Source organism: Myxocyprinus asiaticus, chromosome 2 (genome assembly GCF_019703515.2).
Source record: "Myxocyprinus asiaticus isolate MX2 ecotype Aquarium Trade chromosome 2, UBuf_Myxa_2, whole genome shotgun sequence".
Taxonomy (NCBI): domain Eukaryota; kingdom Metazoa; phylum Chordata; class Actinopteri; order Cypriniformes; family Catostomidae; genus Myxocyprinus; species Myxocyprinus asiaticus.
This window is the reverse complement of record NC_059345.1, coordinates 3963070-3983255: the sequence shown is the minus strand read 5'-3', so window position 1 is coordinate 3983255 and position 20186 is coordinate 3963070. Positions and strand designations below refer to the sequence as shown.

Genomic DNA, 20186 nt, shown 5'->3' with positions numbered 1-20186 from the left:
ATGTATATGCTTCTGTTGAAGCCAACAGTCTGCGTTATTTCATCTTCTTTTTTAAAAGTCATGTTTAAAACTATAATTTCTGGTGAAGAAATACACTTCCCATGATCCTGAAAAGAAAGATCCACCAATCAGAGAATCACGGCAAACATGCGCTGCAGCGGCTGCCCACTCCCATGATACACTGTGAATTATGTAATCGAGTCGGTTTTCCTACACTCTCAAACTACATGTATCTTTGCAAATATCTGAATATTTTGCAATCCAATCAAGCTCTATTTATTTTATACTTCAGTCATATCAATAATGTTAAATGAATAGTTGTATATTTTTCCATAACTGTCACGGTCCTGTCACTCTGTCAGTCTGGTTTTTGTCTGACAGGACCGTGTCATCACCATCCCATGTCTGTCTCGTGTTTTGTTGTCTGTCTTTGTGTGAGTGCATGGTTTCGGTTGTATTCCCTGCCTGTCTTGTTTCATGTCGGGAGGACGGTGTTTGGATCCTGACTTACAGTCTGGTTCGGTTTCGGTCTGTGTCGGGATCCGAATACTCATGCTCTATGTCTGTCTGTTACTGACATGGGTGTATCGTGCTTATGTCATCCTGGCAGCATGCACTCGTGTCAATAGTTTGTCTGTCTCTCGCAAACATGGGTGCGCCTTGCGTCACGTTGCGCGCCCGGGTCGCGAACTGTCTTCACTTTGTGCTGAGGCTCGGTCACTTCGGTTTAAGGTGTCGGGTTTGTGTGTGGCCAAACTCTCGCACAGGTGTCCTGTCTTGTCTTTGTTGCCTGTTGCATGCGCTCTGGTTTTGTTTAGTGTGAGAATGCGTGCCGTCGCTTTGTTTGGCGTTGCTACGCATTCCGTCATCTTGTTTGTCGGTTGGCATGAGCGTATATTGACTTATTGTCTTGGCGACGTGCGCTCATGCCATTCGGGTGTTTCGTTGTCCTGTGAGAGCATGTGGCTTTGTTTTATTTCTGTATTCTTGATTTCTCTCCCTATTTTAGCCACCTTGTGTGTGCTGTCCAGTGCCAATTCGTCTTGTTTTCCAGTCGGTCTTGTCTATGTGTTGGTGATGTTTAATCGGTCCTGTTTTATCCCTGTTCTTGGTCCGGTCGGTCCTGGTCCCTGTTTCATCTGCCCCAGCCCCTTTTCAGTTAGCTCTGCCCTGGACTTAGTGTTTTTTTCCCCTACGGGGTAGTTTGAGTTTTTTCCTTTATTTTTGTGTGAATAAATTCCCTTGTTTTTTTCAACTCTGCGTTTGGGTCCTGAGCCTCTGTACTTCTCTGCTGATTCACACCTTTGTCTATTAGTCTGATTGTCACGTATTTAAAGATGAAATGATGCGTCCCATATAAAATCTGTCTGAAAAGTCCACACATTGTGCTAAAACTGTGGAGGGTGTGGTAAGGGACCATCTGAAAAGTCCACAGATTGTGCTAAAACTGTGGAGGGTGTTGTAAGGGACTGTCTGAAAAGTCCACAAATTGTGCTAAAATTGTGAAGGGTGTGGTAAGGGACCGTCAGAAAAGTCCCACCAATGTGCTAAAACTTTGGAGGGTGTGGTAAGGGACCATCTAAAAAGTCCACACATTGTGCTTAAATGTGCTAAAACTGTGGAGGGTTCAGTAAGGGACCATCTGAAAAGTCCAAACATTGTTCTAAAATGTGCTAAAACTGTGGAGGGTGTATTAAGGGACCATCTGAAAAGTCCACACATTGTGCTAAAAATGTGGAGGGTGTGGTAATGGACCGTCCAAAAAGTCCACACATTGTGCTAAAACGTGCTAAAACTGTGGAGATTGAGGTAACGGACCATCTGAAAAGTCCACACATTGTGCTAAAATGTGCCAATTGTGTCAGTTGTGTCAAATAGTGTCAATGGAAATTGCGTCATGAGTTGGAGAGCATACATACTGTACTATTCTTACCCTGCAATAAATCTCCTTTGAAATATTCCTTAGCACATGCCTGAATATATTGCTAATGTGGCTTCCGAACAGAAGTCTAAAATAATCATTTGTATTGAATATCTATTCTTAAAACAGGCAAAACAATATACTGGGTTTTCAAGATAAATTAAGCCCACAGCATTAATAAAAACCTGTACAGCCAGTCAAGCAGAATGTTTTAAACATATGTGCCTTCGAGCACAAACGCAAGGCGGGAAAATGCTAAAACAGGACTAAAAATAATTTTAGCACTAGTTTTGCAAATTTTTCTCCTCCTGGAGAACAGACAGCTGTAACATCATGGGATGTGGAAGATGAGTCACCGATCAGATGCCAGCGGTACCAGCAGGGTTGCAAATGCCACCAAGGAAGTGAATGCTGCATAGTTTACTGATGCATCATAAAACATTTTTTTTAAATTAAATGCATTTTGAATTTTGTCACACATTTTGTCGCCTCATGATGAAGTGATGTGTGTGCTAGTTGGTTATGGTTACCTTTGAACTATTCACCATAATAATTAGCCAGTGTCTGGCTCTTCAAAACTCTCTCTCTCCATCCTGCTAAGTCACATTTTGCCCTTTCGTGCCCTCGCTCATTAAATACGGTGTAAGCCTATGTTTAAATCCAGTGAATGACACGGATGTGTGAGTGTGTTTTTATAAGCTCGTGCTGGGTTTGTGTGACACGTTCAGCCCATGGGAGGGTAATTGGCTAATGGCATTTAACACACGCTTCAGAATGAGTTGATGAACACAATGCACTGTGGGATACTGAAGCACAACGCCATGCTGGGAGTTACTCATAAACTTAGCCTATCTACACTGGATGTTAGCGGCACGTTGTGACGCATCAAAACTAAACCACTCCTATTATAAAGAATAAAGCTGTCTACACTGGAAGCATTGGTAACATTTCAAGGGTCAACAATAATGCACAAGCATGAATAAGACAGTAATTAATGCACTGAATGTAGAGTAAGGCTATCTCAGCTATAATTTACAAATAATTAAACATCTTATTTTTGAGTAGAAATTAATGCAATTAATGCTCTATTTCAGATATCATATATCAGATTTACTAAACAATATGTAGCCAGTAATTAAAGGTGCTCTCAGTAATGTTTGTGTCATATTGGACCTACAGTGCCACCTAGCGGCTTGGATGCAGCATCATTCAAAATCAATAGTTTTCCGTTTAAGATGCCATTGTAGAAATGTAGTATTCACAGTCAGCCATGATTCATTTAATCTAAGAGTGAAAGTGTCCAATATCAAGGTGGTTACTGAGATTAAGCAAGTAGTATTTGGTTGGTCATGTGATTCTAACATGGTGGCCCCCATGTGCGGACCCTCTCTTCTGTTCTGTTCACTCAACCTCACTTTAAAACATTTCATTTTATTCCACTAGGTGGTAGAAAGCACTCGAAAAATTTAATTGTTTCTCTATCACATTCCATCACAATATACATATCTGAAATGTAGGTGGAGCTCTAATGCATATTAGCCCTCACAGATGTGCTCGTCCATAGACATTCAATCTAATTTTCAGTTCATGCACCACCCTTGTTGTTTCATTGAGTATCTCGGCCTCTGAGTGGACTAGAAGCTCAATCTAGGTGTCATTAGAAAGTTGAAATCCTCCAATGATATAAAACATTTTATCATCAATAATCGAAAACTTTCTAATGATTTGTTTTGCATGCTTTTCCTGCTGGATGGCATATTTTGTTCTGGACATCTAAGATAAAACAATGGATTATTCAGCCAAGCAAGCTCAGAGACAAGTAATAAATGTTTAATTTTTTAGAGAACTTCCTAAGGTAAAAGCAGATATAACGTTTTTAGCTATTCCCGAATAGCTCCTTATGAATAGCTTACAGCAGCAGTTATTGGAGCATAAAAATGAGACGTTTGTATTTGATGACTTATAGAAATCATATTTTTTTAACTTTGTACTTCTTGTAATTCTGTGATATTAAGGCAAAGTTAACTGTACACATTACACATTCCTGAGAATGAGAGCTTTTATTTGATATATGACTTGCCCATTTATGTGCTAAGGACTTTTATATTCAATATTTCTACCCCATTACCCATCAATGTTTTGAGGCCTTATTTTTTTATTTTATGTAACATAAATGCAGAAGTGATGGTTATCTATAAAAAGTGCAGATTCAAATGATACCTCATATGCATGACTTATGTTTACGGAGACTTTAACTTTTTAAGCGTAAACTTTTTTCACGATATAGCGCCCCCCTTTGGACCCACCAGAATAATCCGGGTTCAATCCAGGTTAAGATCAATCTACAGCATTTATGGCATAATACTGATTACCACACAAAATCAGCAAAATCGAAGTTTCAGTGAGGCACAATGGAAGTGAATGGGGCCAATTTTTGGAGGGTTTAAAGGCAAAAATTTAAAGCTTTTCATTTTATAAAAAAGCACTTACATTAATTCTTCTGTATTATTTGAGCTTCTGTATTAAGTTGTTAAATCATAATTTTTACAGTCATTTTAGGGTTTTAGGGTTTGCTGACTTTATATTGTCATGGCAACGAAGTTGTAAAATTGGCTATAACTTTACACAGAAAAGGTTAGTTAGTGATTTTATCACACTAAAATCATGTTAAAACATATATTGTTTATGTCTTGTGTCTATACTTTTAAAACAGTGAGTATTTTGATGGTTACAGATTGGCCCCCATTCACTTCCATTGTAAGTGCCACACTGTAACCCAGATTTGTGCTTTTTTATAAGAAAAGGAGGGACGAGTCAAACTAAATTTTTTGTGGTAATCAATATTGTGCCACAAATTATGTTGATTGAGCTTAACTTGTATTGAACCCGGAATATTGCTTTAATTACATTACTTTCTACACAAATTGAAATATTTAATAAGTTGAATATTATGGCTAAGATAGCCTTACTATGCATTCAGTTAATTATTAATTACTGTCTTATTCATGCTTAACTAGTGCATTATTGTGGACCCTTATAATAAAGTGTTACCGCAACTTCAGTTGACAGATGGCCCAACCAAAGCTTCAGCCATTTTATTATCTTGTCAGTCTGAAATAAAACTTTACTTTCGAATATCATGTGTCATTTTTTGTTGTTGTTTGTTTTTGGCCATGAATTGTATTTGTTATATATTTAAATAACTTCTGATCTCTAATAATTTAGTACATTTTGATGCCAAAGTACTTCAGTTGAACATAAAGGATAATACATAGTTATTTACACATTTAACCGGTGCTTCGATGGTAGCACGTTCTGTTGCATCTTGTGCACTGAAAAAAAAAATGACTAGTCAAGTTTGCGTACACAGTTTTTTTCTTTCTTTTTTTTTATCCCCTTTTCTTCCAATTTGGAATCCCCAGTTCCCACTACTTACTAGGTCCTCGTGGTGGCGCGGTTACTCACCTCAATCAGCTTCTGAGACAGTCAGTCTGCGCATCTTATCACGTGGCTCGTTGTGCATGACACCGCGGAGACTCACAGCATGTGGAGGCTCATGCTACTCTCCGCGATCCATGCACAACTTACCATGCGTCCCATTGAGAGCAAGAACCACTAATCGTGACCACGAGGAGGTTACAACATGTGACTCTGCCCTGCCTAGCAACCGGGCCAATTTGTTTGCTTAGGAGACCTGGCTGGAGTCACTCAACACACCCTGGATTCAAACTCGCGACTCCAGGGGTGGTAGTCAGCGTCAATTCTCACTGAGCTACCCAGGCCCCCGCCTGCATACAGTTTTTCAAAATAAATCTTAATAGTATAAAACTAGGTAAAATCTGCTTTATGACATAATACTGATTAAAGTGGGTGAGTAAATTTAACTTAAACATTTTAGTAAATGTAATAACTTTTACTTAGAAATATAATATACATGGTGCTAGAATAAACTTTATTTAAATATAAATAAACATCTTATATTTAAATAAAGTTTATTCTAGCACCATGTATATTATATTATATTATATTACCAATATTGTTATCTTCTAGCATGCTTACGTGTTTGGTACTCTTGCAGAAAGACCTGGAACATGATTACTAATTGAAAGATTGACTCATACCAAGCATAAGGTCCCAAGACTTTAACAGGACACATGAGCTGTTACTATGGTGATGGCCTGCTCTGGGAAATAAATATGAACTAGTCACATTGCAGAATGGTGAGAAATTAGTTTGACAAGTTGAAGTTTAAAGAAACCTTGAATCAACTTTTCCAACTCATTTTTTCAAATGAAATTTGAAGGGCAATAGTGCGATGTTCTGGTTAAGAAAATTAAAGGGATAGTTCACCCGAAAAGTAAAGTTCTGTCATCATTTACTCACCTTCAGGTTGTTCCAAACTCATGACTTTCTTGTTATCCAGAATGTTAGCTTCAGTCATCTTTCACTTTTGGATTCACAACCTTCTTTCCTTTAAAAGTAGATACGCCTATTTATTTATTTTTTCAAGCTATCTGTCATTACATGGTTAGTTGCATGTTTTTTCTCAGCTGTCTGCAACCTAACTGTTGAGAGCCACTGTGCAAATTCATTTCCAAACCACAATCTTCAACCGATTGCAATTATATTCACAGTTCTATATATTTTAAACGAATGGGAATGTGAATGCTGGTGCCGCATCTGTCCACATATCTCTCTAATTGTTAGAGTTGTGTGTGTGTGCTCTGGGAGTTGTCTTGTGTTCATTACTACATAAGAAGGAAAGGTCAGGCCCCAGGAGTCCACATGTCTAATTCTGACTCGAACAAACTGAAAGCATGTTACCTCACACAAACATAAAACAACATGTGATCATGAAAAAATCTGATAATGAAGACCTTTACATGGACAATTAATTACATGGTGTGCCTATTAATTAATCGAATTAATTGCATATATAAATATTTTCCCTTTTTAGGTGGCTGTGTCAAGTGAATCGTTAATCGCTGCTGTGGATGCATGATTTCCTACATAGATTGCAATATTACAATTCAGATCTTTTTAAATGAGGAAACAAATACTGAGTGCACCTTTAAATCAGTCCAAAATGATTTCTTTTTTTTCTGCCTGCACGGAACAACTTTCTGATTTTGACACACTAATATTGTAATTCTTATATCATTTAATTGTGATACTTTTGTTGTATTTTTTGTTGATTCTGACGTGACATAATGTACTTTGTGTGTGCGTGTGATTTTTCTTGCATGACCCATAATACAGTTTCCGCAACTACATTTTACACAGTGTTGTGGTGTTGACCAGTTTCCATGGAAACAAGTTACCACATTGCTAGGTGTTTCTGCAACTATGGACACTTTTGGCCCTGTGGACTTTAGTAATCGCAAAATCTCCACTAAAACAAAGTTATTTTGAAGCCATTTTCTCAGTTTCAGTGTTGGCATGGTGAATGTGTTTTGTCATTGTAAAGCAGTACGGCTAGTTACGGTAAGTACATAGACACATTCAATTTTCATTCTGAATGATGTACAGTGACAGACTATCATTGTCTTCCTTGTCCTTGACTTCTTTTACTAAATGGTCTCTCATTTTTATGCTCACTATTTCAGGCTATTCATAGAAAGCATTTATGATGATTGAGGATCACACTGTGCTTCAGGTAATTTAATAAGATTGTTATTCTTGGCTGCAGTGTATAAACATAGAGCTGTTAAAGGACACTGAAGATGTCAGCAACCAATGGCAGATTTCTGGAATCTGTTAGAAAACAGTAATTATTTTTGCGATTCTGTTTGGTGACGCTAGTGGCACAGAAATTATACGCTTCAGCTTAAGGACAATGACACTGATAAGTTAATAAATGTGGATAAAAACATGAAGTGAGAATATGATTAAAGTATGGAAATGCAATAAAGTCTAAAGTCTGAAGTCTCAAGGAAAGAAAGCAGTTTAAGGGATTGACAGTTAAAGAAAGAGAAAGTGTTGAAGAAGAGAGAGAACTTGACTCTGGTTAAGGTCTTGGTCATTAGAGCTTGCTTCTTCGCTGTGAGTGTTGTACCATTGACATTTCCACCAAAATGAGTCTTTATTAATTGATATTGTCCTTCGAAAGGTTAACTATCCCATTGTATCTCAAATCCTCCTCCTTACTGTCCTGAGACGACTGTTGTCGTATAACAAAGTTTCAATGACAGAGCTGTGCAAACCTACTGTAGGAATAGAGCAACACAGTTGGTTTATGGAGGTAAAAAAAAAATCCCATACATTTTCTCCATAGCGAAACTTTTAACAAATAATGCATAAACTTTTCAACAAATACCTATCATAATCTCTGAGGTTGCAAAGCAATGATAAAAGCTTCTGTCAAAGTCAATGTTATTTCAAATAAATGTTTTAAAACTCGTGTTTAATAGCTGAATTCCTTGTGAACTGCACTAGGGTAATCCCAACCTGGTATCACTGAATCACGTTACTATACCTACATTTTTGCAATAATAATTCTTACGTGCCTTTATGTATGTATAGCTGCAGTTTCCTGGTGAAATTAACACTAGACGTGCTACAGTAACAATGACTTCTTTTCCCTTCCACACAAATCACTAGTAAAATGGCATATTATCAATTAATGTATGCTCTGTTCTTCTCACAATGCTATTTTATGACATCTAACCCCTTAAACTCTGTTGGACCTGCTAGGGGGCACTATATCATGAAAAAAAGTTTACGCTTAAAACGTTAAAGTACCCGTATACATAACTCAGGCATATGAGGTATCATTTGAAAGCTTAGAGTCTGAACTTTTTCAGAGATTACCATCACTTCTGCAGTTATGTTACATAAAATAACAGAATAAGGCCTCAAAACATGTCGTAAATTAGCGCCCTCTAGAGGTAATGGGGGTAGAATTATTTATATGAAAATAAAAGTCCTTCACATAGCACCTAAATGGACAAGTCTCATTCTCATTCTCTTTATTTTGTTGCCTTAATACCACAGTTCAAAAGATTTTCAAAAGAATCACAAAGTGAAATATGATTTCTGAAAGTCATCAAATACAAACATCTCTTTTAAGCTCCGATCACTGCTGCTTTAAGCCCCAAATAGCTAAAAACTTTACTTCTGCTTTTACCTTAGGCATTTTTTTTTTAAATTAGCCATTGTTTACTTGTCTGTGAACTTTGCTTGGCTGAATAATCCATTGTTATATCTTAGATGTCCAAAACAAAATATGCCATCCAGAAGGAAAAGCATGCTAAACAGATCATCAGAAAAATATGTTTTTGACTATTGATGATGTTTAATATCATCGGAGGATCTCAGCTTTCTAATGACACCTAGATTGAGCTTCTAGTCCACTCAGAGGCCGAGATATTCAATGAAACAACAAGGGTGGTGCATGAACTGAAAATTAGACTGAATGTCTATGGACGAGCACATCTCTGAGGGCTAATACGTGTTAAAGCACCACCTACATTTCAATTCTGTATATTGTGATGGAATGTGATAGAGAAAAAATATTTCTTCTAGTTCTTTCTGTTATCTTGTGGAATGAAATATGGCTTTCCAAAGTGAGGTAGTGTGAACAGAACCAGAATTACATGTTTACAAAGTCAGGACAACAACACAAAATTATTATTATTATTATTATTTAAATAATTTTCTGTTTATCGTAATATTATAAACACATACAATATTATTTATTAGTAATTAGAGTCTTTTTTTTTATTTGGGGGGATTTCTGAAAAGAATTAAACCAATTTTTTGCAATTAGTCCATAGTATGTGTGAATGGTGAGCTTTTAAATTTGAGTGTGAAAAACTGTGGGCGGCAGCCCAAACATGCACCAGAATTTAAGGGGCTAAACACTTTACTATTGTGCATGAATTGTAAGACAATGCATTTTAACTAGTGCTGTCAGTCAATTCAAATATTTAATCACGATGAATCTTTTCAGAGTTAATTAATCGCAGATTTTTTAAAGTACAGAAATTTGACTCTACATAAACTTATTTTCCTGCCAAAATGCATTTAGTTCCTTCTTAGGAAAGAAACAAAACAATATGTAACAATAATGTTTAATTAACATTTTCTGAACAAAGCCTTCCACAGTATAAAGATAAAAATACACTAAAATAGCACCAATTCATGTAACATTCAACATTTCCCAAAGTCTAAGTGGGAGTTTGACTAATTTAAAGAACTAGTCACCACATAGGTTTAATATTCATTGTGATGGGCATTACATTTCTTAAACTCTCATCCTCCACAATATTAATCAGCCGGCAGACTGTGGCTATCCGCTTTTACATGATTGATATTGTACTACTCTTACTGCTTCTGCCATATCTATGTAGTATGTCAGAAATAGTAAAAGTAGTACATAGAATACCATTCCAAACACAGCCAACATCTTGTTATACTTTTAGAGCTGACACTGCCCATGTAATAATACTTCATCCTAATTGTCTGGTAATCATTTATCAGGCTCTTACTGATTAAAATACAGTCAGCTGAAAACAGACAAAGCCAGTTACATTTCTTCCTACAATCAGAGAGTATTAGAACAGGAAAACCATTAGCTTGGTCCATAATTCACAAAGGTCCATGCTTTAAAGCCCTTGACTCTACTTTGGCTTTTTGAAAATGTACCATATTGTTCTTGTACCACAGGTAAAAGTAAAACCATGCATTGTTCCTAACTAGCATGGTTCCATAAAACAAACTATGCATTTTTCATAACACAAACAGCCTAATAAGCTAAACACATTTAGAAATGATGAATACAAAATATGAAAACATTGAAACTGATTAAAAGTGCTGCTCTGTCCATTGAGCCATGCTGACAATTGATCTGGGTAGCACATAGCGATGTTTAGTTCCTCTATTGCTGTGTTTACCATTTTATATTTCTCATACCCAACAGGAAACAACAGTGCATCAAAGAGAGTTGGCCAATTTTGTAGGCCAATCAATGCAACTATCGGTTTTCATGAAAGTATCGGTTAGGTTTAGGTTTAAGGTTTAAGGTTGGGGGTAGGTTTTGTTGATTTAAAACTTGATACAGTATTAACTAGGGCTGTCAATTTAATGTATTAATTCAGTGCAAGTAATTATCTAAAAATGATGTGTAAAAAATGTACCCAATTAATCATGTCCCCGGACCGTAATAAGGAATATTCCTTCCAAATGAGCAACTCAAGCTTGTAGTACCACCTGTTTTCTCCAGGGGGCATTAAATGAAACTCCAGCTGTATAGGCAACGTGCAGCGTTTACAGAGAACAAACCACACTTACTGACAGCAGACAGCACAAGAAGAGAACACATTCTCACGTTCAAACACAGCTTGATGGAGCGCAAATCTGAAGTCAGGGATCTCAAGATGTGTTTTTCTAAGTTTCAAACTTAGTTTAACTTGACACAGCAACCTAAAAATGGTGTGTTTATGACACAACCGAGACACTCCAAAAGTGTCCGTCTGATGCAGGTGTACACGTGTCCTTAGACAAGCCCTTATAATAAATCTCAGACTGACTGACGAATACAATTGCAAAATTGATGGCTTTGAACTGTAGACCAATAATAGGCTTATGTTTAATAATCAACAAAATCATAAACAAAATATTGCATTCTACAGTATTGTCTTTTTTGTATGCCAAAATAAATGTAATGCATTTTAATTATCTGTATTATTATTTTTTATAATATATATATAATTTATAATTATTTATATATAACTATTTAATCATAATATATTGAATTAATGTTATTTGAAGGGCTTTCTCAGCAAATATTTAAGTATGCGATTAATTTGACATACCATGTAATGAATTCACTAAAAAAAATTAATGGACTGACAGCCCTGTTATTAACCTTAAAAACCTTATGGGGCGGTTTCACGGACTGGGATTAACATTAGTCTTAGACAAAAATGCACATTTAAACTGGACTAATTGAAAAAGCATTTCTCTTGCAAAGATTTCAAACAAACTTCTTTCACGTTGTCATTATGGGGTATTGTTTGTAGAATTGTGAGGAAAATAATGAATTTAATCCATTTTGGAATAAGGCTGTAACATACCAAAATGTGGAAAAAGTGAAGCGCTGTGAATACTTTCCGGATGCACTGTATAGACAGGAGCAACCCATTGAATGATTTTGATGAAATCAACTTTCGTGACTGTTTTCTTACGTACAAAAAAAAAAAAAAAAAAAAAAAAATGCAGCTGACATAATTTGTTTGCTTGAACCAAAGCTTTCATCTCACTCTTTTAGGGAAGGCCTATTCCTCCTTCCCTGCAAGTACTGATCAACTTGAGGTATTTGGCATGTGGAACATTCCATCGTGAAACAGGAGATTTGTGTCGCATAAGTGAACCAACTGTGTGCAAAATAGTCCACAAAGTCTGCAATGCTCTATGTGAACTGAAAGATAACTACATCAAGTCCCCTGACGCTGCTGCCCAAGCCATCTACAAGGTGGAGTTCTATGAATATGGTAAATTCCCTGGAGTCATTGGCTGTATTGACGGATGTCATGTTCCCATAAAGTGTCCCTCTACAACAGATGCTGAAGAGTACAGAAATCATAAAAACTGGTTCTCAATAAATGTGCAAGGTGTGTGCACTCCCACTATGCAGTTTTCCAACATTGTTGCATGTTGGAAAGGTGCAACTCATGACTCAAGGATTTTCCAAAACTCCTCTTTGTATGCTCAGTTGGAAGGAGGCCAACATAATGGACTCATACTTGGTGACAGTGGGTATGCACACACCAACTTCTTGTTCACCCCCTATCTTCATGCAGTCACACCTGAGCAACAGCGGTACAACCAAGCTCACATCCGCGCTAGAGGTCTAGTGGAGCACATGTTTGGTGTATGGAAGAGCCGTTTCCAATGTCTCAGAAACGCATTGCGCTTTGAACCAAGAAGATGCTGTATTGTGATAATTGCAACAGCAGTGCTTCACAATTACATCAAACAGCGTGGCTGGCCAGATCCTGAAGTAGATGATGACAATGACCCAGAGATTCCCATAGTTGAGACCAACAATGACAGATATGGACTTGCCTGCAGAGATGCTTTTGCTTTGCAGCATTTCTCACAAAGAAACTCAAATAATTGAAAACAAAAAATGTTTTATTACTTTTTATTTTTATTTTTTTCAGAAACGGACATGCCAGGACCCTAAACTGGACAGAGTCGTCACTGGTGCTGCTTCATGTTTCTCTCCACCTCCTCCATAGCTAACTCAACATTTCAGTATTTTCATCTTCATTCCATGTTCTTCTTTTAAATACTTTAATTTGTGCTCATGAAATTCCATGGGCAGTTGCTCATGTATGGTCAGTCTCTTGGTCCTTCGGCCCAGATTAGTGACACCATCTTCCCTCCTGGCTGCTTCAGATGTAGTGGGCTGACCTGCATCCTGTCTCAGGCCATCCAAGCTCTGGTGATATACTGGAAAATTGTATTGATGCATTAAAGAACAATATTTAAGTTGTGTTTATTACATATTTTTGTTATGGGAGTATAAGAGATAATGGAGAGCATTACATATTCCCTGAAGTGTGAGGATGGCACATGTTGAATGAATGATGCCTACCAAATGAGGACTGGACCGGCGCCCCATCTGAACTGTCCAGATGGTCATCACCAGGGATACCTTCCAGGACTTGCTGGCTATCGATGAGTGCAGTCAACAAGTCTCCTAGGTCATCAGTCTCTGGTCTTTCTGGAGGTCCACCACCAGTCTTGAAACACTCCCTACGAGCAACAGCATTTGTCTTCTTTAATTGTATTTTTATGTTTTTCCAGAGGATCTTAAAAAGATGACAATTTTTTAATTATGTTAGTACTTATTATACTGTTTGTTACATTTCTGGATCACAAATATATTTAGGTCCCACTGTGTTGTGTTACACAAAACTAACTTTTCAAGGTGACTGATTTGTAAAAGTGGGCCAACGTAATAGATACAGTATCTTACCTGAAGTTGTTGGACTGTCCTTTCGCTTACTTTTTCATTTGAGTTGAATTCATTGCAAATTTTACTCCAGGCATTATTTTTCTTGTTTCAGTTGATGAGTCATGCTGTTTGTTCTCAATAATTGGGTGGTTTGACACAATTTGCTTCAAGAGATTTCTTTCAAATTCACAGAAATTCTTTGAACATTTTCTTTTACCTTTGTCCATTGTTTGGTTGGATGATTTACTCCAGTTCCACACAACGCTACTGTTTGTTAGGGTTCCATCCCTGGTTTTCCAAGTGTCCTCACGTCAGCACTATGTGCACATCACTAAACTAATCAGGCTTCACAAAGAGTAGCTGATTAGTCCTTACTTACCTTAGTCCTTGACTCCCTAGTCTAGAAGTAATTAATCTCAAATTAAGAAATGTCTCAAAAAGCCATTTTTTTTTAGTCTGGATTAATTTAAGTAGAATTAGCCTAGATTTGACTTAATTTAATCCCTGTCTGGGAAACTGCCCCTATCTTTTTAGGAGAACATTTTACTCTCTTTAGCGCCACACAGTGGACATTTCACCACGAAACTGCCACGATACGTGTAATGAACCACGTAATGCAATTTTGCAAAAATGTCGCCAAAGTCACAGAATTTTCATGAGATCAGGCTGTATAATCCTAAAGGGAGATCAACCAATCAGAGAAGTCACTATTACCATGGAGACTGAAATCGTGAAAACCTAACCCTAACCCTAACCCAAAATTTCATGGGGTGAGTATTTAATTTGCTCTTAAAAGAACTGATTTTTCAACGTATAATTTTTTGCTTCAAATCAAAGTTTGTTGGGATTCATCCTATAGCTGGTTGGTTTGGTTCATGGTTTTACTGAAGAATTTATTAAAATCCCTGTGAAGAAAATTTATGAGAAATAGACTTTCGGAGCCAAGGCCACTGAAAAAGAAGGCAGTCACTCTTTCACTATAATAGGTTTAAAATAAAATCCTATCAAATAATATTTTACAGCTAAATCATTTGAGAAGCATATTGGTATCACCATTGTACTGCAAAAGTGCGAAACACTCTCGTTCTATATGTACTTTTAAATCAATGACAGTGAAATGAGTGTCAGTGTTAGCGTGTGTGTATTACATGCAATAATATCTCTTAATTTGCTCTTCATCAGGACTCATTTTATTGCATTGACCCAAGGATTTTATTGATCTGGATTTTCAGAGGCCTTAAAAAATATTGACTCTGCAATAACAGGATATTACATTTAGATATATTTAAAATGGTACTTTAAGCTGTGTGTACAGTAGAATGATTGTGTGCAACTTTACAGTACACATACATTTTTATTATTGAAAAATATCCCTAATTTTTGGTTTATTGTATTGTGATTGAAAAAACAACCCAAAACCTCTTCAGCCGCTGTTCTGCCCACAATTATTGTCTCATTGAGTTTTATGTGATATTTCAGACAATGTTAAATGTAATAGCCTGTGGAAAATGCGATCATTTGGAATTTTGCATCATTCAGCACTTTCTAATAATAGTAGTAGAGCAGTTCATCCAGGAAGGTTAATGCACACTCACACACACACACACACATGCACATTCAAGCTCCCGTCAGTGAAACGACACATTTGATGTGAGATGGAGCTTATAGTAGATTAAAATCCTCATATCTTTTAATATAAGGGAATTTGAGAGACACGCACATACTTAAGGGCCCTCTTTATTAAAAGACACTCGCTGTTTTTAATATCTGAAATCAAGCGCATGTATTCTAGCAGAGATGGTGTCATAACTGGAGGCAGGTGACAGAAAGAAGAGACAAAGAGAGACAGGGAGAAAGAGAAACAGAACATGAAACAGAACAAGCGAACATTGTAACATATTTCATACTGATGGTGATAATAGTTTTGGAACGACATGAGAGTGAGTAAATAATGACAGAACTTTCATTTATAGGTGAACTATTCCTTAAATTTACTGCATATGAGAGATAGGTTGCATCCGACATAGGTTTCTGCAGACAAAGCTGCAACCTGTTTTTTATAATAATAAAAAAACTTGAGGATGTTCTAGGATTTCCCAAAGGTTTTGTCTGTCAATAAAAGAGTGAAACATATTTCATACTGATGATGATAATAGTTTTCGGCCATACAAAGAGTGCAAATGACTTTACTTTTAATAGTCCCATCTGGATTTCATTTATAGATCAATTTGCCAATAACAGATTCTTGCTTGGACAAAGTTTTTGTATTATTTACTGATAAATGACACTCCCGCTATGGGTATTGCCTTACTGAACTCGTTTACTTGTGATTGGTTAACAGCAAATTTTATTTCTGACTGGTTGTCAGAGGACTGTACAAATTTCTAGTTGTAAATGTAAATGCTTTTACATACTGTATGCACAAGTTTTTAATACATTGATACTGTATATTTCAGATTCTGTCTAAACATACATAAATGTATGATTCAAATACCTACGAATGCGAATGTGATCAGCATAGATAGAAAGATTGAGATTGAGTTAAACAGTCAGAACGTAAATTAGTGACTCTTCAGATGTTTGAAATATTTGGTTTATACCTTTTACAAAACATAAAATAGCATTTTCAATGAAGCTCAAACATTCTTTGGTTCAGTTTCAGAGCGAATTCCCAAAGGAAGCTTGATTCCTTTAGATTTTCAAAGCTTTTTAGTCTCTGGATAAAACCAATTGTGTACCGACTGTATTTTAAGATGTTTAATTGAACACTAATGTGTATGCATTTCTTTGCTTCTATTGATTCATGTTTTCCCAGGTGACTGAAAGAGTTCATAGTCTGAGGTTTTTATTTCTTTGGTTTAGAGATTAAAAAAGAAAAATGTTCTGTCTTCACCAAGTTTTGTCTTTCATATTTGAGCTTCAGCCTGAGCATTTGATCTACACATTTGTCTTAGTGTAGAGTCAAAGTAAAGGCCCAGGGGCCGGTTGCACCAGCTATACGTAAGTTTCAACTTAGCCTAGTTGTGGGATAAATGGGCACTAAGTCACCATTTACGCCCTACTAAATATTTGAGCGGTGCACCATTAAACTTAGGTAGGACGTAATCCTACGTATGAACTAAATATTTACAGAAGCCTCCGACCAGGAGTAACTGATGCAATAAAAAAGCAGACTGATATTTTATGACATCAATGAGCTCATGTTTTGCATGACAAGAATTAATCATTTCAACATATATGATGATGTTGACATTTACACTCATTTACATTTACAAGAGACAGAGAGAAAAAACTTACTTTTAACTTTTTACTCTTCAGCATGAAACCGTTCAAACGGTGCAGTTTTCAGGGTGTGTCGCCCCTGAACTCGTCAAGTTTCAACACATTCAAAATATATAAGATATTTAAATGAATAAATGTCTATTTTTCCCAGCCTGTTGTATTAGTATTTATCACCCCTTATTTATTTTAGATACAATTCCTATAATATTGTTATTTACACAGGGCAAATGTACTATTTATTAAATCTTGTTTTATCACGTATCGTATTTTAATGGGGATATAATTTATTACAGCTGACAGTTACGTGAGTAAACAAGGTTTGAACATCAACCGTAGCCAGATAAACTGAAATGCACGGTTTTTTAACACTTCTGTGTACAAATTTGAAGGCTGTTTATTGGATAAATACAGGTAAACGTCATATTATGCGACTACACATTACATTACAGAGAGCTTACAACCTACTAGTTAAGTCTTGCCATAAGAACAGGTGGTGCAAACAAATTAAGCACTGACTTAGTTACAAAATAACTAGTAGTTACTAAGCCCTTAGTGTGAACTTTACATCCTAACTTACGTAAGAACTTACGCACAGCTGGTGCAACCCTACCAGCACACTTACAGAAAAGTTCTTCATCCTTCTTCATTCATAGCCAAAAAGAAGTTTGAAAGAGTTAAGCAACGACATACTATTTGCGTTTAGGGGAACATTTATATATGAGGAAGCTCAAGACTACAAATAAAACATCAACTAATGTGACATTGAAATGCATTATCAATGACTTCATGACTCATTCTATGAGTAGATTTCACACAAGATCAGTAAAAGAAGTTGTTTTAACTACTCAATGATGATTTAAAGTAATATATATGCAGTAGATATTGTGTAATTTGTCTTGTTTCCGTTCTGAATTCATGATGCTAATGCGCTAACACGCTATACGCTGTAATATGCGCCGGTTACACTTTGTTATTGTAATTTATGATGACACTGATACTACTGCAAAGATGGGTGTATAAAAGAGTGGTAATGAGCAGAATACAGACAAAAGAATGATGATAAGAGAGGCATATCTTTCTTTGGGCATATGCATGAATGGCTTTCGACTGCTGAAATAGGCACTTGTGAAAATGTCTCTACGCAAATGATCGTACAGATGTAGGTAAGCTTGCATCAGCTTGCTAATAACTCAGTACACCGGTGTGTTCATGTTGACTGATTTTGACTGACTGAACAACATAAACAGAATTAGCTGTCGTCCTTAAAGTAGGTGCAGCTCCAGGTCACACCGACCAATGACGTGGACCAATGGCAGTAAGAAAGTGTTTAGCAGCTGGTAAGAAGTTTTCCTAAACATTCATCCGTGCAAACTGTTACAAACCACCTAAACAACTCAAAAACTTCTTTTTGGGCAGATTTTGTTCTAAATTACTTCATATCCATTCATTTTTAGATTTCATAGGAAGTATGGAGGGGCCTTTAGTTTAGGGTTTTTCCAAAATCCCTAAAACAAGACCAACATTTTAAATTGTATCTTCTCCTAAAGTTTTGAAGCTACACCCAAAATATTTGGCATAAACATTCAGACAGCTCTGACTTGGGTTGCTATGACTTTTCTAAATGATTGGACATAACTGACCATTGAAAATCCCAAGAATCCCATAGATTTACATTGATGGATTGTTCAAATGAGCCAAGATCCAGACTATCCAGACTAATTCATTTTCAGTTTCTTAATGCCATCAGTTTCCAAAGATATGGATATTTTTTTATAATTTTGTCAAGGTGATAAGAAGCCTAGAGACTGGCAAGTTTCCTACATTTAATTCAAAGTGGCCACTGCTTCATTATCGTTACAATCAGTTTCCCTATGAAGACAATTATTACTTGCACAACCCTGTTGTTGCACTCTATTTATCTTCTGTCAGATCCTTAGAACATCATTCCAGTAACTTTATAACATTTAATATCTGTAGAGTCTCAGTATCAATTTGACATGCTTTTCTAAAGTGTGTGTATTAATGGGTACCAAACCCTAAACAATCTACATTCTCAGCACTCACTAACAGCAGCTGCCCATCTGTGTTCTCTAGTGTATTGAGCTGCTCTTTGATTCTCATCTTGCTCTGTAATGAAAGAATGAACAGCAGAGGGGAGTGATGATGAGTTCACGCTGTGGAGTAACTTCGCACAAGATCAGAATGAATAAAAACACAATCACACACAGCTTTCAAGAAGACAACTTTTCTAGGCGGGCTTTGAAAGAATTTGAAAAGAGCACATTTAGAGAAAATTGATAAATGAGTTATCGAGTAAAGCTGGTCGTAGTATACAAATGTACAAAAAGCAGTTTTAAGTTTCGATGGAAGTGTTGTGCATTGTGGCGGTAGGGCTTTGTACATTTAAAATGGTGATTAGCGTTCTTTCCTGGGAACATTCAATTTGAATTTTATTCTCATATTGACTACAGATGGCATGTCAGAAATGTATTGTGTCAGATTTATCTCACTGTTAATTAGGCGACAGTAGGTCAAATGTTTTTCAGCCAAAATCGGTCTGTTTACCAAAATTAAAGCCACTGCCCCCTGTGGCCGAAGTTGGAAGTGTTGTTAAACATATGGCCACATGTAAGCTCCAATTTATTGCTGAAATGACCACAGAGTGGCGCTAAAAGCGAGTTTTAGTTGTAAATTATATAACACAGTGAACAGTAATGCTTATTTTATTAACTCTGTCCCCAACCCTAAACCTGACCATCAGTAGAGGGGAAAATACAACCTGAGAGTGAAAAAGGTAACCTCCGAATAGCGTTCAACATTATGCAAATGCAATTACTTCCTGGTTTCAATGCAGGCCACGAACTGGGTCTGTAACACTGCTGGTGCTATGCACAATCAGTCGCACCACGAGAAGGTAAACGCATTTGAACTTACGCAAAAATGTAGGAGTTGTGGTGGTGTAGTGGACTAAAGCACTGAACTGGTAAGTGGAAGGTTGTTGGTTCAATCCCCACAGCC

General features: G+C 36.6%; 1 protein-coding gene across 1 annotated transcript; it reads left to right on the top strand.

Moving 5' to 3' along the window:
• The first annotated feature begins 7550 nt into the window (after positions 1 to 7550).
• Positions 7551 to 13043, top strand: LOC127412209 (putative nuclease HARBI1). Its single transcript, XM_051648414.1, has 2 exons — positions 7551 to 7577; positions 12192 to 13043. The coding sequence occupies exons 1-2, from the start codon at positions 7551 to 7553 to the stop codon at positions 13041 to 13043; spliced, it is 879 nt and encodes a 292-aa protein (XP_051504374.1).
• Positions 13044 to 20186: the final 7143 nt, after the last annotated feature.

Bases quoted from the DNA above. Each gene is read 5' to 3' on its own strand.
- LOC127412209 (XM_051648414.1), top strand. From the start codon at position 7,551: ATGATTGAGGATCACACTGTGCTTCAG. The intron at 7,578-12,191 runs GTAATTTAATAA...TCACTCTTTTAG, and splicing joins AGGATCACACTGTGCTTCAG to GGAAGGCCTATTCCTCCTTC.